Consider the following 23261-nt stretch of genomic DNA (forward strand, 5'->3'; position numbering starts at 1 on the left):
AGCAGTAGGACGTGAAGGGCAGCCTTCCCACAGCCTCTCCAGGAGGAAGAGGAGGAGTAGTACCACCACGTCCACCAGCTTTGTGCCACAGCAGGGTGGGAAAGGCAGCGCTGCTCTCTGTATGGTAACTCTGCATCTGCTTGTGCCTGGCACATCTCACGGGGCTGGGCGCTGGAAGGGGAGTGGGGAGCAGCTGGCCAGGCCCTGGGGGGCAGGGGGCTTAATCCCTGCCTGCATACTGCCACTGCCCAGCCCCTGAAGGGACAGACAGCCTGTTGCTTTTCAGGGAATGCACGCTTTAGCAAGCACCCTGTAAGGAACAGCACTGCTGCCAGCCCCACGAAGCCTTGGGAGAGAGAAGAGTGCTGAGGCACCAGGGGTCTGATTGCTTTGGGGAGGCAACGAGCATCCCCAAAGCCTGACCCTGCTCCCCCCTTCCTCCTGGTCTGTCACTGCTGTCTGTGACATCCAAATGTGGTTTCACAAGGAAGAGACCCGTGGGGACCTGTTACTGTTGCAGAAACTTCCCTGCCTTTCAGATCCAGGGATCTCCACACGTAGGGTGGTGAGGAGGGGGAGAGGAAACAGCTGTGATCTTTGGGTGGTGTGTGAGCTCCAGGCTGCACATTGCTGATCCTGGTCCTGTTGTTGGGCTGAGGACACGTTAACCACCCTGAGGGCCTTTGCTGCCAGGTATTGAAGGAGTAAGCTCTCACAGCCTGCAGGCAGATGTGGGGTAGGGTGTTTTATTTAAGGACTCCTAGGAAAACAGAGAGCTGGTGTCATCCCCTGCAGACACCTCTCTAAACAGAAGCAGTAACTGTTGGGCTACCACCTGCTCCCCAGAGCTTATCCCTGCAGGAGACACGGAGCCTCAGGAATAACCTGTGGGGTTTGTAAACTTCTGTTACTCTTTCTGTTTCAGATAGAGCACCAGGGAGGAGGAATCCCTCCACTGAGAGCCCAGGAGGGATGCTCAGTGCTCCTCAGCTTGTTTTCTCTTCACATTTTCACACATGGGCTCTTGTTTGAAGTGTCAGGGGAACAAGCACCTTCTGTGCTCACCCTCCTGGCTCTGAGAACGGAGATTCCCTCCCTCCCTCCTGCACTGTCACCATAAAGCCAGGCACAGGGAACACCAGCACAGCTTCTGCTGAAAGGAAGCTGTTTGGGCTCCTTCCCCCTTCCTTTTGCAGCAGGTTGTGGCTGACTCCTTGTTATGGCAGCAGAATGAACTTTGTCACCCCGATAAGCCGGATTTTCCACCTGTTGGGAGCACATTGTGATGCTGGAGGGGTCCAAGTGTGGAGTGATCACACTCCTGCCAGCCACAGGCAAGGTTCAGAATGCTGCAGAGCTGGTGCACTGGTTTCTGGTCTCCTGCCATGATGAGCTGAGGGGGTCAGGCCCATCCCAACACACTCAGGTTCCCAGGTGTTCCCTCCCCTTCTGAAAAAGCCCCACTCCTTACTGGAGCAAGCTCTGTATTGGAGCAAGCTCTTCTCTGCTTTCCCTGGGGCTATGGAGCAAGCTCTTCCCTGCTTTCCCTGGGCTTATGGAGCAAGCTCTTCCCAGCTTTCCCTGGGCCTGTGGAGCAAGCTCTTCCCTGCTTTCCCTGGGCCTGTGGAGCAAGCTCTTCCCTGCTTTCCCTGGGCCTATGGAGCAAGCTCTTCCCTGCTTTCCCTAGGGCTATGGAGCAAGCTCTTCCCTGCTTTCCCTAGGGCTATGGAGCAAGCTCTTCCCTGCTTTCTCTGGGGCTATGGAGCAAGCTCTTCCCTGCTTTCTCTGGGGCTATGGAGCAAGCTCTTCCCTGCTTTCCCTAGGGCTATGGAGCAAGCTCTTCCCTGCTTTCCCTAGGGCTATGGAGCAAGCTCTTCCCTGCTTTCCCTAGGGCTATGGAGCAAGCTCTTCCCTGCTTTCCCTGGGCTTATGGAGCAAGCTCTTCCCTGCTTTCCCTGGGCTTATGGAGCAAGCTCTTCCCTGCTTTCCCTGGGGCTGCCTCCCTGCACTGCTGCAGTTTTCCTGGGGTGAAACTCCCTCTCTCCCTCTCCCAGGAGACCAGGGTGGCTGCACTGCAGAGAAGCCAGCCCTGAAGTGCTGCAGGGAGGTCTCTGAGCTGCGGGCACAGGGGTGGGAGTGCAGGAGGGGATGGGGGGGATGCCTGGGGACAGTGCAGCCAGCCCAGCTCTGCCCTCACATGTGCAGCTCTAAGGAGGGAAGCTTTCAGACAACACCTAGCCTGAGTGATGCCTGCCAGTTACCAAATCACAGGTTTTATTTGTGCTGTGTGTAGTTTGGGGTGCTGGTTGTTACCGTGGTGTTCCTCGCGGTTCTCTTGGCGCCGCACTGCTTGTGGACAGCGTGGGTGCTGGTTAATCCCATGCCCTTACCCCAGACCTCAGCACTGGGAACTCTGAAGGGCATTTGAATAATTTCAGCAATTAGAAATTACAGGTATGGGGCTGTCCATCATCTCACCACACTGCTGCTGCCACCGAGTCACACTGTAAAGGCAATTAAACAGGATGGATGCGGTGGGTTTAGTTCTTCCAGAAGCTTCTCTTTCTCCCATCCCTTTCTTTAGCTGAATTAGTTACTCTGAGCAGGATATGTTTCAGCCCAGGTTTCAAACATCCTGACAAGACTGGACTAAATTCTTGGGCAGCCGTTCCTCGTCTGCCGTGTCCCCGCTTGGGCGATGCGTACTCAGCACGGCCAGATAATTTGTTAACAAGGCCTTTTTAACACTTGGGACAGATGCACATACTGTTTTCAATCTTCATGGTTAATTATTCGATTTTGTATTTGATGCTAGAACACCCTGACTCCTAATCACTGCTCATTGTTGGAAGTCCATTATATTCTAACTGTTGGAGTGCTCCCGTTGACCTTGAACTGACATTATAAGCTGGTTCTAATCTTTTCACTCTATATTTCTAATGCTCCTTTTCTTTCTCCCCTCTTTTGTCTGCTGCCCGTTTAGCATCACAATGGGGCTGCCCTTGAGCCCGGCCGCAGACTCTGCACGCTCAGCGCGCCACGCGCTCTCCCTCATCGCCACCGCCAGACCACCTGCCTTCATCACCACCATCGCCAAGGAGGTGAGCTGGGCTGCTGGGGGTTTTCCCCTAGGATTTGGGGCTATCCAGGCCTATGGAACAGGAATATAGGATCAAATGGCCCTGCCTTCCTCCCCAAGAGGGGAAGTGACCCACGTAATATCTCTGTGCCTGCGAAGCGGTCTTTCCAAATCCCCCAAAACTTAGGACAGGAGTGATGCTTAACTGAGCCGATGAGCCCTGTCTGTCTGAACTTGGTGTATCCTGGGGTTAGAGGCTTCCAACAGGGAGGTGTAAAATCCTGCTTTCTCTTGGCAGTGCAGGCAGGACCCTGTTAAGTATGAAGGGAACAGGAGCAGAGGCTTAGCCACGGGGTTTGGAGGGTGAGGAGGACAGGGCAGGCTGGGCATGCTCTGCCTGGGGGTTGTTGGAGCGAGCCCTGCTCCAGCCATGGGCTGGGCTGAGCTGGAGTGATAGGACAGGCACCATTCCCCAACTGACCAGCAAAGCAGCTGGGGCCTGAAGAAAGAAGCTGCATAAGCACATGGAAATCATGGAATCAGGAGCCAGGCATTCACTTATGTGTCCTGAGATCAGGAATTACTTGAGGCAGGCAGACCCTGGTTAAAAAATGACATCAGGGGTAACCCTTAGCTGCTCTGCTGATGGGAGGGAGCAACGGGGCGTGGAGAAATAACCCCTGGGACTCAAAGCCAAGCAGTTCCACCCAGCCCAGGCTCCGAGTGCCCACGCCATGCCCTGCTCTCGGTAGGTGCACAGACACACCGCCCTGGCAGCCAACACCCAGTCCCAGCAGAACATCCACACCACCACGCTCGCGCGGGCCAAAGGGGAGATCCTGAGGGTCATCGAGATCCTGATTGAGAAGATGCCCACCGACGTCGTGGACCTTCTTGTGGAGGTAAGGCTGCTGGGCTGTGCCAGCCTGGGGCTTCATGCAACAGCAAGGAAATGATGTGTTGGTCTGCAGTCAGATGGTAGAATTTCCTTCTGTGTGGACAGCAAACTGGCTGGTTTATACCACCCAGCTCAAAGTTTGAAGCTTAAGAGCTTGACTTGTGGTTAAATTGCATTGTTGGGGAACAAACCCAAGCAAGGGGAACTTCTGGAGGTGTGTGCGCTCCCAGCACAGGGCATCCCATAGCTGTGTTTGTCTGTTGTGTTTGCAGGTGCTGCTGAATGTGGTTTAAGAATGGTTTGGGTGATGAACAGGGTTGTGACTCAGATACCCAGAGGCCTTTTTCAACCCGAGCTCCCACACCTCAAGTTCACTGTTAGTTTCTTGTTTTATGGTGGTTTGTGGGTTCCCCACACGTCCTGGCCGTCAGCACCCTCACTGCTGTGAGCTCTTACCATGCACAGGACAGTTCCCTGGTTTATCCCCCTTGTTTTTCAAGGCTGGGTAGCAAAGGTGCCATCAGGCACAGAAACTCCCTATTTTTGCCTGTTATGACTTGATCATTTTAAACATAAAACCCTGAATGTGGAATGATTTGAGCTTTTGTTTCCCAGGTTATGGACATCATCATGTATTGCCTGGAGGGGTCTCTGGTTAAGAAGAAGGGTCTTCAGGAATGCTTTCCAGCCATCTGCAGGTGAGCCCTTCCTCCAGAAGTGCTGTGAATGGGGTCACAGGGTCACCAGTGGGGTCTGTTTCCTCCTGAAGGGTGACACGGTCCCTGAGTGACGCTTGTCCCTTAACACCAGCCAACACTAGGAGTGTTTTCAGCTCAGCCAGTCCTTGAGCAGAGCACGTCCTGGGAGGCAGAGCTTCCTCATTCACTGGAAGCTTAAGCCTGACCCCCTTTTCTTCTCCAAAACATCCTCTGCTGGGGAATTTTGAGAAGAAACACTGTTTCCTTTCCAGTAACAGCCAGCTGCTGGGATCTGCCTGCATAGTTATGGGGAGAGATCATCTGACCTTCCATGTCTTTGTCCTGGGCGAGTCTTACTCACCCTCAGAAGGGTCCTTTGGAACAGTAAAACGTGATTTATAAACCAGGAACATTTACAGTATCTTTCAGCTACGATAAATATCCCAGTTACGCCATTAAACTGGTACAACCAATAAATTATAATAATCATCTGTCAACCATTACATTTTAATTTAATAAGCTATTAAAATCCTGAATAGTTTCAAGAAAAGAACAATTATGCTGTTGACAGGTTGGGTACTGATAGAGGCACTCTTCCCTCTTGCCGATGCTTTTAAAGGCTTCCCTCACCACGTGAGGGAAGAGTAAGTGGGAATTAGTGTGCAAATCCCCCCTCTCCTGTTGGGTTTTTATAGTGGAACGTTATCTTAAAGTTTTGTTAAATGACTAGTCATATTTCCTGCTCTACATAGTTATAGCCTTTGTCAGGATGATGCAGCACCCCACCGCTGCGATCGTTCAGCCCGCTGGAGATGTTCATCGGGTTCTAGCAAGTGGTCGAATCCTTGGAGGGATTCCAAAGGGAAGGATACTTAATCCTTTTCATATACCGGTGTTCTCCCAGCTGTGCCACGTTCTGCAAGCTCCTGGGCTGGCAAAACCATCTGGGTGGCTTGGTGGGTGAGCTGCTGTCCCTCAGAGGTGGTTGTAGAGGCTCCTGTCTCATGGCTCTGCTGGGCAACGTTTGTCGGTGCCTCGGTGGCCTCTTGGAAGCGGCATTTCTGTTTTGGTTGGACGTGGGAATGGAGCAGCCATGGGGCTGGAGCAGCTGCTCTGGGCTGGTTTTGTGCTCCATGCACACCCCTTTCTCACCCCCACAAGGAACACACGCTGAGGAGCATTGCAGTGACAGGCAGTGCTCGGGGCGGTGCTCCGGCAAGGTGCCAGCTCCACATCCAGACACACCAGCTTGCCAAGCCAGATTTGGAGCAGGGTGGGAATATCCCATCATTCCCCACTGAACTGAACCATACAGAGGTTTAGACAGGGGGCAAGGGATTAAAATACCTAAAGCCACATGGGGCTCACAGTGCTAAGCTGGGAGATAACGAGAGGGGCCGAGGAGCTGACAACTGAACGTCAGCCTAAGGAGTCTTTTTTCTTTCTTTAGAACGTTGCCCTCACCCCCATGTGTTCCCTTGGAGTGTCCCCCCAGCCCTCTGTTGTTACATAGGCTGATGGATTCTTCTTTCCAGAGGAAAACACCGACTCAGCGCTCTGCCTGAATAGGCCTTTAAGTGCCGTAAGGGGAGAAGCGCCGTTGGCGCACGCGTCGTGGTACCTGCTGCTCGCTCTCTAGGCCTGTTGGAGGAGACCAGTGGCCTGTGCCCACTCAGGGGTGTGAGGGAATTCACTGGCATGCAAAATATCTTAGGTGGAAACATTGCACCCATGGCATGCAAAATATCTTAGGTGGAAACATTGCACCCCATGGGTGCCGTGTGCCCCCAGCGTTACCATCCCCTGGCTGCGACCCTGTGGCTGGCCCCTGCCCCTCCTGCTCCCTAGCTGTGTACCAGCAGCTTTGATTTTCTTTCTAAGCTCTCCTTTTTGTCATCTTAATAATGAATGAGCACCTATTGTCATTATTACTTATTACTGGCTAATAATAGTAAGTTGTGTGGCCGCTGCTGACCGAAGGAGCATGGAAAGTGGATCAGTGAGGCAGAAGCAGCTCATGGAGATGCTGTGTGGCCTGGAAAGGGTTCTGTAGCTCCAGGGAAGGGAGTGTTAAAGGCTGCCCGACCCCTCTGTGTGTGTTGGCAGGGCAGGGTGCTGTGCTGGGTGCTTTTTGCCCCTCTTGCACCCTGTTTCATGCCAGTTTTCTTCCCGAGTGCCGTCCTGCACTGCAGAAGGGAGCATCTCCTGGGGATCAGGAAGAACCCAGGCATCCATCGTCATCCGATGTGTTTCTTGGAGCCAGGGCCGTGTTTGGCAGCGTATTCCCATGGGCTGGCTCTGGAAGTCTCCATGGCTGTTGTTCTAGTAAAGCCCAATTTAAAATGAACACGTGATGGGAAGCGCGGTCGGCAGCTTCCAGGGCTCTGCTCTTTGGGAAGACAGGCACAACGCTGTCCCCAGAGGTTTCAGTGTGAAATCAGGACTTTGACTCTCTCATGTCCTGAGGTGCAGAAACTCCTTGACTTTTGCAATTGTTTGAGTCCCAGTTGAGGCCTGACTGGTGTTACTGGGGTGTCCCTGGGTTTGAGAAATCCTCCTCCCAGCCCAGAGCCAACCAACCAGCGATGAGTTTTTCCCCCTGTACTTTGGCTCATTCTTTCCCCTGTGGATTTCAAGGAAAGAAGAGTGCTTTGAAATCACAGGGGTTGGAAGGGACCTCCAGAGGTCATGGTGTCCAACCCCCTGCCAAAGCAGGGAACAGGTCACACAGGTTGGTGTCCAGATGGGGCTGGAATCCACACCCCCTGGGCAGCCTGTCCCAGGGCTCCCTCACCCTCACTGGGGAAAAGTTCTTCCCCAGATTGGTGTGGAACTTCCTATGCTCTTAACTTGCAGCCGTTGCCCCTTGTCCTGTCCCCACAGCCACTGAGAAGAGGCTGCCCATGTCCCCCTGTGGGCAATCGTTGAGGGGGTTGTGATTGTCTGGTGTAACCCTCTGACACCCGGCGTCCTCGTGCCCTTCTGCTCGTGCACACGGATGTTTGGGACCCCATCCAACTCCACCCACGTCAGTCCCACTCTTGCACATCCATGTCAGTCCCACTCTTGCACACTCAGTGCACGTGTTCAGCGCTGTGCAATAGGTAGAAATAACCCTGATCCCATTCAGCCCGAACAGATCAAGCCCAGTTAGCTGTTTGCTGGATGCCAAGCAGGAAAACGGGCAGCTGATGGGCTTGTAAATCCAGGCTCTGTTCTAGCCCTAACATTAACCACCCTGTGGCATTGCAGATGAATTTTAACCCAGTGCAAGCAGAGCAGATCTCACCTGTTCCTTGTTCAATGCAGGTTCTACATGGTCAGCTATTACGAGCGGAGCCACAGGATAGCGGTGGGAGCTCGCCATGGGTCAGTGGCCCTCTACGACATCCGGACTGGGAAATGTCAGGTAAATAAATCACTGGGACTTCCTCCCCGTAAAGCCTGGAAGTTATTGAAAGGCCAGAGCAGCCAGCTCTGCATCACTTGACGTGCTGAGCTGCTGGAACATTATGGATAATGCTGGGGGGATCAATAGTTTAATGAAGGACTCGGAGTCTATAGAGCTGCTCCCTCGCTGGTGCCACGGATGGGTTAATAGCACAAGCCCAGGCCGAGGTGATGCCCTGCTCTGATAGAACTGGAACCTGGCTGCTAACAGGTAAGGCTTATCACAGCACCCTTACCTTCCCAGCAAAGCCACCAAGGCTTGGGGTGTTCCCTGATGTGTAAAACTCCTCACGCTGTGATCCTTAGGGTTGAGGTACTTTTCCCGTGTTCGGTAGGATACGTGTTGCCTTAGCATTCCCAAGAGGGGGATACACGTAGGGATAACAGTGGAATGAGTGCTTGGGATGGCAGATGTGGACACCACAGAGCATTTGCTGTAACTGTTCAGCAGAGCTCACTGGTTCTGTTCTTCATTATTCCCTGTACTGTGCCATCAGCTGTCGCTTCTCATTGCCTTTCAGTAGCCTGTGTGTAAAGCTGGGGTAAGATACCCATAGTTTGAGTCTGCCTTACTCTTTGTGTGCACGTGTGTGCAAATACAGTTGCTGTTGCTGTTTCTACAAGCTGTTACCTTCAGTCCTTGCACAGTGTGCTATGGAGACAGCAGCATGGATTTCTTCCTGCCAGCTCTGCATGGCTGGCAGAGCCACTCAGATGTATGTGGCTGCTCCGGTGCCTGGGCTGGCATTCCAGGGCCTGCTCTCCAGAGCCAGGAGCTGATGACATGGTGTGTTCAGGCATTTTTTGTTTAGACCTGTGGAAGCTGGGAGGGCCAGGGTTAGTTTATAAATAGCTATATAATGCAGGCGAATGGGAACCGTGGGCTGCTCCATCTTGTCTCAGCTGAAGTCATTTGGATCATGATTTATTAATTCAGCTGTAAAATGGGTCCACAGGAACTGCTGCCTAGCGCTGTATCCACCGTGGCTGAGCGTTCTCCCTGCCCTGCAGCCCTGCCAGGGCGGCCGCGGTGCCGCACGTCTCGCTCTCCAAAGGTGGGTGAGGGGCCCACCCACGTGGGGTGCTGCAGCCTTTAACCCCCTCACCAGCCACCGCTTTTACCTTGTCCCACGCCCACTGCAGCTGCCCAGCTGGCTCTGGGGTGAGTGGAGCAGTTCGTTAGTGCCCAGGCTAATTGTGGCACGTCTGGCTTCGCTGGCAGAGCTCCAGGTGGGTCCGTAGCACGTCTTACACGACCTGGTGGGCCACAGCAGTTGTGCAGGAGCCCGGGGGTGCTGGGAGGCAGGACACCTCAGTGTGCTCACACCTTGGTGTCGGGGCCAGGCCGGCTGGGAAGGTGTCCCCGGGTGCTGTGTGCCGGTGCCTTGTCCACCGACTCGCTGGGTGGCTTTGGGTGTCGGTGAGTACTCACCACACTGGCTGTGTGGTGAGCTGCCACACGGATGTGGGAAGCAGAGGTGGGGATGGCTGAAGGGGTCTGCGGGATAATTAGGGCAGCACCCTGTAAAATTAGCAGGTTTTGTAGTTATTCATGAGGAGAATTTGCAAGTGCCACGTCAGTGATTATTAGGGGGCAACGCCATCTATTGGATGCAGGTTTCTCATCCCAAATGCCATCTTTGCAGTTCTTCCTCAGGGCTGCAGATTGCAGGCAGGCTGCTCCAGGATATTGAAAGATCAGGGGTTAGAAGTCTTTGGGTTTTCTGATTCCCACACCGATGTGGTCATGGCTGGTGAAGTCCTTGTATTGCCACTGACCTTTAGCTTCAATAACCGGTGCCTCTCCTTGGTTTTCACCCTTCTGCCTTATTTACAGGCAGCCTCAGCACTCCTCTCCAGCCTTTGTTTTGAAAGGTGAAAGGAACAGAGGACTCAAAACTCTTTCTCTGTCATGTACCTTCCATTTCTCTCTAGCCCTCCTCAGGCAGAGCACACAGTTATGTCCTGGCTGCACACAGACTGTCGTAGCTTAAACCCAAACCTTGGCTCCAAAGGGCCATGTAGGCACCCACATCACCTGTCCAGAAAGCAGGGGCAGGTACATCATCACTGAAACATGGGGTTCTCTGTTCCTCAGCAAGCTGGGAGACCAGCAGGTGTCTCCAAGCTTCCCAGGAGACAGAGGTGATGGGCTTGCAGAGGACTGTGCTCCAACAGCAGCCTGCGTGATGCTCCTAAGGCAGTTCAGGGGGGTCTGTGCCTGGCCCAACATGCTCCCATCGCTTCGAGTCACGTGCAGAAGTAGGCCATCCCTCCTGGGGATGGAGAAAGCCTTTGTGCTTGTCTTCTGGAGCCAAACATCTCTTCCTTGCTACTCAGTGCACCCAGTGTCCCTGCTCTGGTGCTTCAAGCTGGAGCTGTGCTTTGAGGGGCAAGGCTTCTCATGGCTGCAAGCGAGCTGGGCTGGGCTGGGGGAGCTCGATGCAGCCTTCTTGTCAGCAGGGGGTTTGATCCAGAGCCCCTGGGATCCCTGGGCAGGCAGGGAGCCTCCATACAAGAGGGGGCTGCAGGCCAGCAGGGCAGGCAGGCTCCTCATCCCCAGCCCAGCAGGTGCTGTAAGACCCGGCCACGGGCTCAGTGCAGAAGTGTGATGAGTTCCTCACCCCTCCTCTGCTCCCCAGCCCCGGGGTGCTGCATGGGTGTGGGGGTGCTGGTAATGGGGGTGCTGCCCCCCCCCCAGTGTGCCAAAGCCACGTTCCTCTGGAGGTGCCTGAAGGAAAGAGCAGAAATCCTCCTGAAGGGAAGAGGTTTCCTCGCGATTGCTTTTGATTTTGCGGTGTTTGCATTGAATAATTCATGGGAACAGAAGCCAGTGGCTCCCCGCCGCGCATGCCAACGCGGCCACGGGGGTGAGGAGCCCCCTGAAAACAGTGGGGGCTCGTGTCTGGCAGCCACGCTCAAAAATAATCCCTTTACAGTCACTTGGAGGCGAGACCTGGGCAGTGGGGGGGTGTCACGCACATCGTGTCGCGGATGTAACGCCGCTCGTGGTTTGTAGACAGTTCTGGGGGGGTCAGCAGCAGCGGGCACCCTAAACGTGGGGGAAGCAGGGTGCTGGGGGGCCCTTGGGTCCCCCTGAAGGAAACAGGGAGGTCTCTTAGTGCATGGGAGGGAACAGAGCTGTTGGGAATGGGTTTTCTTCCTCCCCCAGCACGTTCTCATGTTCTTTTTGAGAAAGGTGGCCACAGGTCCTGCCTGGGGAGTGACATCCCGTGAGGAACAGAGCGATGGGCCTCAGGGAACACCTTTGCCAGCACATCATAAATCAGCCTCTATAGGTGAGGGGGGTCCAGAAGAATTCACGATACTCATACCACTTATGTAACGAGGTGTCAGTTATTAGCAGTGCCTGTAGCACCCCAGGGCCGACTGTACCCGCCTGGTGGTGTTTCGGGGCGCGTGGAGCTGTGCTGCAGGTGTGCCTGCTCCCACACAAACCCTTCCCCATGCTCCCCAGTGACAGCCTGCTGGTTACACTGGTGTTAACACATAGCAGCCCTGCGTTTAACGGGCTCCCAAGCAGAGGGGGCTGGAGGTGGGCTGGTTTGCCCAACTGAAGGCAGAGTGAACATCACAGCCCATTTGTCTCACACCACCCAACCCCAGGCATGTCTTTTACCTGATCATCACCACGATTCGACCTAGAGATGAGGTTCTGGTTCCCTTTCCCATTAAACCATTTAGCCACCCTTTCCAGGCGTTCCTCAGTGTTCCCAACACCCAGCCTGGGACACAACCCAAGCTGCCATTCATCTGGTTGGGGTGTTTTTCCCGGGCGCTTTCCTGCAGGAGCGGAGCCGGGCAGTGTCCTTCCCATGGCTGTATTGATTTGCCCTTCAGCTGTTTGCGGCACAGCGAGAACCCGGGGCCTTGTTGTTGATTATCTACACAATGTCTGGGTGAACAGTATTGACCCACTGCCGCTCGCTGCCGATGGCTCTTGATTTTTCACGCCGTCTCCATGACGCTCGTAATAAAGCGCCCGGTCTCAGCGCCCGCGGAACGAGCGGAGAGGCGCCGGAGCGGGATTCGGGTCGCCTGTCTACCCCAGGACAGGGGGAAGCCGTGGTTGTGATGGTGGAGAGGGGGTGTCAGCCTAGTGTCAGAGTGGGATTCGGGTCGCCTGTGCACCCCAGGACAGGGGGAAGCCGTGGTTGTGATGGTGGAGAGGGGCTGTCAGCCTAGTGTCAGAGTGGGATTCGGGTCGCCTGTCTACCCCAGGACAGGGGGAAGCCGTGGTTGTGATGGTGGAGAGGGGCTGTCAGCCTAGTGTCAGAGTGGGATTCGGGTCGCCTGTCTACCCCAGGACAGGGGGAAGCCGTGGTTGTGATGGTGGAGAGGGGCTGTCAGCCTAGTGTCAGAGTGGGATTCGGGTCACCTGTGCACCCTGGGAAAGGGGGAAGCTGCAGCTGTGATGGCAGAGAGGTGCTGTCAGTGTGGCATCGGAGATGCCAAGTTACCAGAGGATTCAGGAGGGGGGAAACCAAATCCACAAAACCCCAAAGCCAACAGAAACAGCCTGTTTTGAAGTGTGAGGTGATGCAAACCATCAGGATTCCTCTTGGGATTCTGAAATGCTTTGAGAAGGAGTTCCCAAATAACTCTGACCAACTCCTGTCTGTTTATCTGCTCTGGTTGACCAGCTCTCCCCAGTTTACCATTGAGGAGCCGTATCCTGGAGGAGATGATGGCCAGGTCTTGGTCTTTCCCACTAACATTATTTCACGCTGTGCTTCAGGTTGTCAGTGTGAGCTGCTGCTACAGGCAGCTTTCCTCACAGTAAGGGGTTTTCTAGCATCCTACTGCAGGAGGAAGTCTGTTCTGAAGCTCAAATGAGAGTTATTTAAAACACCAGCTAAACTTTGGCATAGTTTTAGGAACAAACCCAACCAATATTTGCTGTTGAATCCATTCAGCACTTTCCCTCACTGGAGAAGTGGTGGCTCTGTGACCAGAATATCTTCAGACCCTTCAAACCCCCGGCATGCCAAGCCAGATGATGGGAGCTGAAGGCTCTGCAGGAGGATTTCCCCATCTGGCAGCGTGCAGAGCAGCTCTCCAGGAGCTGCTGAGCCCCCCCACACCCAGGGAGGATCCCAGTTCCCTGGGAGCACAGCGGGGTTATTGTTTCAATCGTTCCTGGTGCCACATCCATCAGAGTGACACCAGCAGTCTCCAGAGCGGCGCTGAGCGGCTCAGGGTGTATCCATCACGGGTGTCTCGCTCAGGAAGGAGAAATTGTAAATGGAGGGAGCTGATGACTGGCAGCTCCTGGACAGAGGGAAGGAGCAGTGAGGGTGATCTCCACGATCCTCTGGTCCAGCCTCCTGCTGAAATCCAGCATCACCAGGCAGTGGCTGTCTTCAGAAGATCAATTCATCTCGATCTTAAACCACAAGCTGCCAGAACCATCGCAGCTCCTTTCTGTGGCTACTGATTTTCATCACTAAAGCTGTGTTTTCTCTCTGGTTTGGCCTTGCTTTAGCCTCAAGCTCTGACCAGTGGGTCCCATTTTACCTTGAACTGTTAGTTCAGGGTTGATGTGCTGCACTGAGCGCTCTAGATGTGGTCAGAGTCTCCTCAGGGCCGAAGGGATGGTGGCACACCTAGCCAGCCCAGGATGGTCTCCAGGATTGTGCTCCTTGGGTTTCCCTCCCCAGCCCTTCTCAGTGTTCTCCTCCAGCTCCAGCAGCAGCAGGTTCCACGTGGCCTTGCAGTGAGGACGAGCCCTTCGGGGCCCTCAGGAGAAATGCAGCAGCTCAGCAGTTTTCCCCTTTGCAGCTGCATTCCAGACCACATCGATTAACCAATACTTAATCCATGGAGCAGCCAACCTGCCCGGTACCTATCGCTTTCCTGGAGGGCTGCACCAGATCCCCTTCAGCTGCCTCACAGCCCTGGGCATCCAAGGCATATGTGTCACTCAGCTGCCCTGGGAACCCCTCTTCTAGAAAACCACATTGTCAATGGGGTTCAGATGATATTTATACTCATATTTATATGATATTTATAGGAATGTTTCATCATTGGGGGGTTGGACCTGATGATCTCTTGAGGTCCCTTCCAACCCCTAAGATTCTGTGATTCTGTGATCATCATTATGTTCACGGGGAACATGCCTTTGGGGGGTGCTTCACTTAGGAAAGCTGTAGTTATTTGGGTGTTTTTAAGGTGCAGCTTTAGATGTAGCTGGTACCATGAGCTCTCCTCAGCCCCCAGACACCCTGGTTGTGTTAAGGAGGTGATGAGCTGTGAGCTCTTCACAGCTTCACTCACAGCTCCTGTGGCTGGCTGCCCTTGTCAGCACACAGGTTCCTCCAGGCTTTTTAACTGGGAAAAGTAACTGGTGGTTGGGATTTCTCCATGAGTCTGAAGAGGGAATTCTTCAGTGGTCAGCCAGGCCCTGAGAGCATCCTGGGGTGGGAATTGGTAAGTCTGGAATCTCACATAGCAGTTCTGGACAGAGATGTAATTATAATTAGAGTCCTCCAGTGCCTTTAGGTGCCTCTTAGAGGTGGAAACTGACAGCTCACCGTGGGCTTAATGATGTACCAGGGATGTGGTGTCAGAAAGGCACCCAGATGTGGTGTTTTGATGAGGACTTGACGGATCGAGGGGTGTCCTGAACTGGTGGTTGGTGTTACGTCGGTTCTCATGGCCCAAGAAGCCCCAGGAATTACTGCCCAAGAGGTAATTAGTGTTATGAGCTGAGCTGCAGAATTTTCTGAAGGCTTTCCAGCCATCTCATCAATACACCAGCCAGCTTCTGGGTTGCTTGCTCAGTCTGGCCAGCAGTGAGCTCCCACCGCTGGCCTGAGTGCTGAGAAAAGGGGTCAAGGGGCTTGGGTTGTGTTGGGTTGGGGGGTGTTGCTAAGGCAGTGGGTATATACCCTGGAACCTGGGTATAAAGCAGCCTGTACAGCCTCGTGCTGTGCCTGACACCCGGGTATAAAGCCTGTACAGCCTCGTGCTGTGCCTAGAGTCTATTTTGAAAAGAAATTACCATAAGAAAAGGGCTGTATAAAAATACCACTGGGAAGAGCAAGGCTGCTGTGCCATTAGCCTAATGCACGCAGGGTTTTATCCCCTTCTTTCCCTCTGCCTGGGTGATCTCATCCTGCTTTTATTCTGGGGAGCAGAAAGCTGCCCACGTTTAACTACACAAATGCTCACTGGCAGTTTTCCCCTCCTCACTCTTTGCTGTTTTTACCAGGACAGCTTCAGGACCCAGCGTGCTTCTCCCTCCTTGGGAGACCCCGCTGTGGGTATAAGCCCCTCGCTGTACCAGGATGCTCTGCACCTCAGGCCAGCGGTTCCAGCGGGGCTTCGAGCGCTCAGAGCCCTCTCAGCCTGTGCAGAGCTGCCTGTACCCACGCCGTGGTTATCAGGGACTGCAAAGGTTAAGCTTTATCAGCTGCACAAAAAAAGCTTGAGGTTTCATCAAAAACTTCCAGCCTCACAACCTGTCGACCACAATTTGATGATGGTTATTGATTATTTCACAGCCTTTCACTCACTCTGGCACCGCGGCCGGCCTTGATATACAGATAGGGCTGCAGCCTGGCTAAAATAAGACTCCATCTTGATAATGGCCCGAGATGAGATACTGTTATTTGATAAAGATAATTGATGTTTCACAGTGAATTGGAAAGCAGTTCTGAGCGCAGCAGCTCTGCGGCCGCTCCATCTGCAAATGTGGCCTTTGTTTACAAACGGGAGCGGAGGCCGTGCCGGCAGAGCCCTGCGCTCAGCGCGCCCGGCCGGGCTGGCCAGCCCTGCCCAGAGACAAACTGCTGACACACAGGAGCACGTTCATCCTGCTGCAGGCACTGTGGAGTCTCTTCAGCAAGATCCCTAAGCTGGCATCACATTCCTTCTGCTCGGGACATGCCTTATAGTTTATTTTGGGGGAGCTGGCATCCAAAACTCACCCTTTTCACAAGTATTTCTACGTGGTGCTTGAATTGGGCAACACACTCCTTGGAAAAGCTGTGATTTACCCAGGGAAAAGGCAGCATAGCGTGTGCCTGGCTTCCCCCCCTCTCCTCCCTGTAACACAGGAGGCATGCTGTGGTCTGCCCCTGCTTTCCAATTGATCAAGGTATCGCTCATCCCAAGTTGTGTTTGCCCCGGTTCTTTTAGTCCTATTATAACCTTTGTAACCTCTAATTAAGCAATAGGAGATGGCAGGGAGCGGGGTTATCACCAGCTAATGACACCCCAAGTGTGCTGTGTGGCACAGGGTTCATCTGCACGCCGCTAATCCTCGGGGGGAGTGATTATCCGATGATAAACGTGCCACATTGCAGCTCATTGATGCCGCGGCGTGTGCTGCCGCTGCCGGCGTGGCCGAGGTCCGCCTCCCCTCCCTAACGCCATCCCTGCCATCCGTCCTACAAACAGAGGGGTTTGGGGCTTTCTGAAGGGACCTACGGAGCCTGCAAAGCCCCGACCCAGGAGCTGGCATCCTGCTCTTTGTGATGCTTGAGGAAATGTGGTTATTAGGGATGTGCCGTTTTGCTGATGGGAATCTCCAGCACCACAGATGTAGTGTCGTTACCCATTACTTCATAAGGTGGGGGATAGTTCTTTTCCTCCTGTGTTTGGAATGAGTAGCTTGTGTAGTTATCAAACAGAAGATGCTGTTCCCCAGTCTGCTCTGGTAAAGGCAGGGAAAGCCAGACAGCCCTGCAACCCTGCCTGCATTTGCTGACAGGGTCAGGTGAGGCAGGAGAACTTCTTAGCAGAAACACACATCCTCAAAATGCAGATAAGGGATAACCATGGAGCCCAACTCTTGAAGTTTAGAGGCCAAACTCTTTTCTCCCTGGAAGTGGGAAGAGAAGCCCCCAGCTCGTGACACAAATGCCGTCGTGCCAGTGTGCAGGCACATCGCAGGGTGCGAGCACGTGTAGCGCAGCATCCTTCGGCTCTGAAAAGACTGGGGTATGGCCAGCTGTGGTGGTGAGCTCTTCAACAACCAAAGTTGGTAAAAATTAAGTAAAAAATATAATTTAGCTGTAGCTTCCTGTCCAGACCCTGCTTCCCCCTGCACAGCCCAGCCCAGGCTCTCCTTTTCCCCTGCATGAAAAGCTCTTCTCTCTGGGTGCTGCTAAAGCTCTCCCAGGGACCTTCCAGCTGCCAGGGGGAATAAGGAGTTTTAGTATTTTAAGTCATTCTTACAAATTCCCAAGGAAATGATTTCTCAGAAGCTCTGGTTTCCTTAAAGAGAGAGTCCCTGGAGTACCCCACATGGATGTGGCTGTGCTTAGCAGATACATGGTGTAAGAGCTGCCGTCCTTTTCACAGCAGCCAGTCTCTTCCTTGGGAGGAAAGCTGAGCTGAGAGTGGATGCAGGTACCTGCTAACCCCAAACTCAGCTCAAAGCTTCACTCACAATTCCTGACTTGGAAAATCTTGGTTTATTTACTAGAATGTTTGCAGTTTAGGTGCTGACATGATTAAATTGGGATGCCCCAAAAGGCCTCTGATGAGTACTGGAACACAGCTCAAGCCATAGGCACACAGAGATGTTTAAAGTCACGTCACTGATACCTGTTTGTCCCATCTAGACATGACCTGTGCCAACGTGGCTTTGGCTTTTGGGGGGTCTGGTCTCAACTCAGGGCAAAACCCTTGCTCCCAAGCTGGGCCTTTGTGCCCCACTGCTTCCCACTTCACTTCTCACACCCATAAGGGTGAGACCCACAGGGATCCAAGTGCAGGGAAAGGCTGGAATCCCTTGGAGCAGGGACTCAGCGAGCAGCTGCCGAATGGTTTGTGTGTGGTAGGTAGAGAGGGCTTAGAAGACCTGGCTGGAAGGAAAGCTTTTAATCCAGGTATCAAAGGCTGGAAGCAATTAGCAGTGAGCAAGGCAAACCCGTACCCCGACGTATCTAACAACTCAGAACCAGCAGAGGTGGTGAGCATAGCGTCCCTCACGCTTTGTTCTAAGACCCCCTTTGGTGGTGGTTTAATGCTGTGGAACACAGTAATGCTGATGATCTGCAGGACGTGGGAGCAGGAGCTCGTTTGGCAGCAGAAAATTGCCAGGCAGAGGATATTTCTTTTCCCAGTGAACTGGGATGTTGTGATGGGGAGGACCAGCATCACGCCTGGCCACAGGTCTCGTGACAGCTCCAGGCACTGTGTGCTTGGGTGATGGGCTGTCACGTGGAGGCCGGAGCCCCTGGGGTGGTGAAAAGCAGGTATGTCACCTTTAGCAGAACATGGCACTTGGATGTTGAGCTTACCAAGCACTGCCCATAGAATGAGGTTGTCACAGCTTCGGTATATCATGTGTTCCTTCTGTGGCAGGTGCAGGAGTCAAATAGTCTCCCAGGAGCATCCTCCCATCACAGAGCGATCGCTGGGGCAGAGGGGAGCTGCACGCAGCTGCGCTCCGTCCCGCCAGCTCACCCACTCTCAATTAAGGCTCTTTCCCATCCCAGATTCTCTGTGTGCTTTCCCTTGCGTGCTTCAGAGTAACTTGCAGATGCTAACAGGAAAGCCATGCCAAGGCAAGAGCGCTCCGCCGTGCGCCGCGACCCGCCAGCGCAGCGTTCGGCTCAGCAGCAGAGCAGCACCAGCCAGGGCACCCCCAGCACCAAATCTCTGGGTGCAAGTGGAAGGTTTGGGAGGAGCAGCAGGCATTTGGTTCTGTTCTGCTTAGTCTCTGGGCTGGGAAACACACGCTGGGCATCGCAGAGCAAAATAAATCTTGGCTTGAAAGGATTAGCATCAATTAGAGAAGCACTTCCTTTAAATAACAAAGCAGATTAATTCCCTCAAGGATCGTACTTATTGGAACACATTTTCAGTAGTAAAAAGAGCAACAAGTGTGCTAGTACTATTGATTTTCTACCTTTGTATTACCAAAACATATTTTATTGACAAGTATTACTTGCTTGTTAAGTGCTAAAGAGTTTGATGGGTCTAAACATCGGATCGTCTAATTAATTGCCCTTTCAAACTTCCATCCTGAGCTGCGGTGATTACACTGGGGTTCTGCTGGAGCTGCTCTCCTGCTCCATGATAAACAAGGAGTGAATAGATCAGTGGGTTCTCATTCACAAAGCTGCTGTTAGACTGTACCTGGCCTCAAGGACACCGGGGATGCTTCACGCTGCAGCCACCGTCGCTGGGCTGCCGGTGACTGCGGCTGCCTGTGCAGCTCCTGGGGATGAGCCCATATGGCTGCAAGTGGGGGTAATTCTGCTGGCTGGCTGGCAGCTCCCTCTCAGGGAGGCTCTCACCATCATGCCATCCCATTCCCATGGTGGTTGGGGTCTGCTCCTTGCCGTTCCTCAGCTGGTTTGCTGGCTGAGCAGCTCTTAGGCCACTGGAAAGAATTTGTTGTGGTATTTAACACCGAGCAGTGTGAGCTGAAGTCCTGCCTGGTCAGTGATTTCAGTGTTGTGCTTTCGTGTTTCGGGTGGCTGGGAAGCCTGGAAGTGCCCTGAGGATTGCTGATTGACACAGTGACAGCCAGAAACTAATTAGTGCTGCAGTAACAGCATTGCAGGTGAAAATGAAGAGGCGTTTCCACGTCGTGTTTAATGTTTACTGACTCTGATGGTCTCTGGTCTTCGAGAAAGGTTTCAGGCAGCTGGTGTGCTCGTGTGTTTGTGTTTGCTTGAAAGTCTGTTCAGCATCGTGGGCTGCTGGGTGCTGACCCTCCTCTGCCTCTGTCTCTCCCCAGACCATCCACGGCCACAAGGGACCGATCACTGCGGTGGCATTCGCCCCCGACGGCCGGTACCTCGCCACGTACTCCAATTCGGACAGCCACCTCTGCTTCTGGCAGGTAAGGATGTGCCACACGCCCTGGTCACGACCTCACCTGTGGCACCTCTTGTATCTGCTGGGAGTGGTGTGATACAGGACAGAGCGCTGCTGGGGGATTCCCAGCAGCCAGGGCTGAAACCCTGGCACAGCACTGAGTCAGGCCCAACTGATGCCACCGCAGTGAGCTTCACCACCCTTGTGTTCTCTCTCCCTTCTCTTCCATTACTCTCTGAGCCCAATGTGGGATGCTGGGGACATCCCCTCGTTCCCAGCGCTGCGGTGCCCCTGCCCAGCTCCACACTGGGGTGTGCTCTGCCATTCCATGCCGTGCTGCTGCCTGCAGTCCCCAACAGGACTTTTTCTTCCTTCAAATAGCTTAAAAATATGTATACTCAGGAACAACTGAGCATCACATCGAGTAACACGTGCTCTCAGAGTCCTTGAGCCTTACAGTAGTCAGACTGTACAGCACAGCTCTGTATGGCTGTGAATCCCAGCCCTGCTCCTTAATATGCTTCCCTGGTTTTCCCTGTCACTCAGGAGTTCTGTAGGGGCCATAAAAAATTACTGAATTATTATCCATCACTGTATCGTGCGCTTTCTGAGACGGTAAATGAGAGCGGCGCGAATCCTCATCCATCAGCTGCCGGTGTTCAATCGGAGCACTCCAGGAAAACCCAGGGAGCAACCAGACCTGAGCTGGTCCAACCAAAACAGAGTCAGGCCCAGGTTTTAAACTGTGACATGCCACGTTCTCCCAGGTGTACGAGCGCTCACCTCTTACATAAAGAGTTAAACACACCTCTGCGTGTCGTTTGAAGATGTGACCTCGTGCACTAGTGATTTTTCCCTCCTGCATCCTGTTTGGCACGATTATTAATGCAGGAAAATCAGTAGCATTAGTCATCTTAAAAGGGTTATTACTCAAGATGATTTAAATTGTGAAAATGTCAGCGGCGCTTGCGTGCTCCCTGCTCGAGACGCCGTGATTTACACTCTCTGACACCGCTCCGCTGCCGAGAAGAGCCGGGAAGAAGTAATGGCTTCTACTGGGGGCTGATCAGAATTCAGGCCGTGGCGTCAGCAATAATGCACTGGGAATGGCCCAGGGGTTGCTGAGGTTCGGTGAGGCACGGCCCGATGGAAAGCCTAGGGATGGGGTGGGATGGGATGGGATGGGATGGGATGGGATGGGATGGGATGGGATGGGATGGGATGGGATGGGATGGGATGGGATGGGATGCGACATGTGCGCTGCGGGAAGTGCGGGGCTCAGGGCAGAGACTCGTGGGGTTTGGACTTGGCAGGAGGAGGTGTCCTCAGAGCAGCCCCTCTGGGCACAAACAGCTCTTGGAGCTGCGGTGTCTGCCCGTGCCTAGTGTGACAACTGCCCTTTGACCCAAGCACCCTCGGCCCCGGTGTTTTGGGATGCTGGTAGCTGATGTTGCAGCATGAATGGGATCTGAGCAGCACTTCACACCCTGCCCCGAGTTCTGAGTGTGGCCGCCTCCACTCAGCCCCTGTGAATTCCCCCAGAGCACACCCTGTGTCCCAGTCATTACCCACCGCCCCGGCAGCGCCTCCGCCCGCCCTCCCAGGAAACAGCACTGCTTGGCCCAGCTCTAATGAAGCTTTAATTAAGCCTGGTTTCAGACAGCACTGGTCCTGGGGGCCAAAGGGGTGTCAGAGTTTAGCGGGAGGTTGCAGGCGCTGGGTGACGGCGGGTGTTTCTGCAGATGAACACCTCTCTGCTGGGGAGCATCGGCATGCTGAACTCCGCGCCCCAGCTCCGCTGCATCAAGACCTACCAGGTGCCCCCCGTGCAGCCGGCCTCGCCGGGCTCCCACAACGCCCTCAGGCTGGCGCGGCTCATCTGGACCTCCAACCGCAACGTCATCCTCATGGCTCACGACGGCAAGGAGCATCGCTTCATGGTCTAGGGTAACCCCCCAAACTACAACCCCCTTTCTGTGCCAAAGCTGTCCCCACTCCTCCCTCGTGCCGTGTCCGTGCCCCCATCCCGCTGTGCCCGGCAGTGCCACACCCACCGGTGAGCTCCCCGCGGCTCCGCGGCGTGGCCGTGCTGATGCTGTCTGGCTTTCCCTTGCAGCCAGGAGGAGGAAGGTGACGGTGCTGGGAAGGAACACCCTCCATGCCTGGCGCAGCAGAAGCGGGGGATCCCTGACACCCACTGACATCACTTCTCCTCGCCCCGATCGTGGCGGCAGGGATCACACCAGGCTTGGCAGCGGGGCTGAAGGCTGCCCCTCCTCACTGGATGTCTGAGCTCATGCAGCAGCCCTCCTCAAACATGGTTTTCCTTTGGAGACTCTCGGCGATCACCACCCCAGCTGGTGTTTACACGTACTTCCTCACGGTGACCACCGAATGATGCGCTCGGGTTTCTCAGCGAGGGGCTCCCGAGAGGGAGGGATTTAATTTTGGGGGGTGGGTGGCCTGTGTTCTGATCCAAATGGGATGTTTCTTCCTACAAAGTCTTCGTTTTCCAGAGAATTGGAAGTGCTGCTGTGCCTGGTGGCTGTTCACTGGAAAAAGGAAAGACCAGTCTGTGTGTAAATAAGTTCCAAAACCAAATCTCTCCTTAGGTGGACCTGCAGGAAGGAGTATTTATATATAGAGGTGGTTTTGCTGCCCACCTAGGTATTTATTTAAAAACAAGCTTTTCCTTCCAGAAGCCGCTCCCATTTGTGCCACGCTGGGCTCGGTCACTCCTGCGGTGGCTTCGCCAGGAAGGACCCGGGCGGTGGCACCGGTGGGGAGCGATCCCAGCTGGAAAATGAGAGGGTGCAGATGGGGGGTTGGCTGAACAGCTGGGTCCAGATGCTGCCTGCAATAGGAACATCCCCATGTGACATTAGCAGTGACCGTGTCCCCTCCCTCCTACATATCTGAGTCTGTGAATGTTTGATAGCGTGGCGGTGTGCTGGTTCGCGCTCACGGTAGCGAGAGCGGCTCTGTGGGATGCTATTTAATTTAAACATATTGATGTACATGTGTCTATAGCTTTTTCTCTGCCATTTCTGCCTGAGAAGCTCACAGGAGTAAGAAGTCTGCACAGTGTCAAGGGAGAGTGGTACTTGGAGACTCTTCCCTTCCCCATGCAGGAATAAATGTGTTTCCAAACAGCTTCTACGTACAAACGCAGCGGCGGTTGGAGTTCTGTCAGGTGGTCTGTGTAGCACACTGTACACCCAAGTGAGAGTTGTGTTCCAGAAGCTGCATATCTGTTTGCTGTTTATAAATAAGTTAATTAGTAAGAAGTTAAGACCATTAGGAATGTCTTAAGACAAACTGCTGCCGAGTCTGC

At 53.9% G+C, this 23261-nt stretch overlaps 1 protein-coding gene across 1 annotated transcript in view; it reads left to right on the forward strand.

The window, feature by feature from the left end:
* The window catches only part of WDR7 (WD repeat domain 7), a 70682-nt gene extending 48338 nt beyond the window's left edge, over positions 1-22344 (forward strand). Inside the window, exons 22-28 of the mRNA XM_084278313.1 lie at positions 2984-3101; positions 3832-3981; positions 4593-4675; positions 7985-8084; positions 19848-19952; positions 21670-21874; positions 22044-22344. Coding sequence (XP_084134439.1) covers positions 2984-3101; positions 3832-3981; positions 4593-4675; positions 7985-8084; positions 19848-19952; positions 21670-21873 — 760 coding nt within the window. The 3' untranslated portion in view covers position 21874; positions 22044-22344. The remainder of the gene's footprint in view (positions 1-2983; positions 3102-3831; positions 3982-4592; positions 4676-7984; positions 8085-19847; positions 19953-21669; positions 21875-22043) is intronic.
* The last annotated feature ends 917 nt before the right edge of the window (positions 22345-23261 follow it).

Source organism: Gallinula chloropus (assembly GCF_964237585.1).
Source record: "Gallinula chloropus genome assembly, chromosome: Z".
NCBI classification, from domain to species: Eukaryota; Metazoa; Chordata; class Aves; order Gruiformes; family Rallidae; genus Gallinula; species Gallinula chloropus.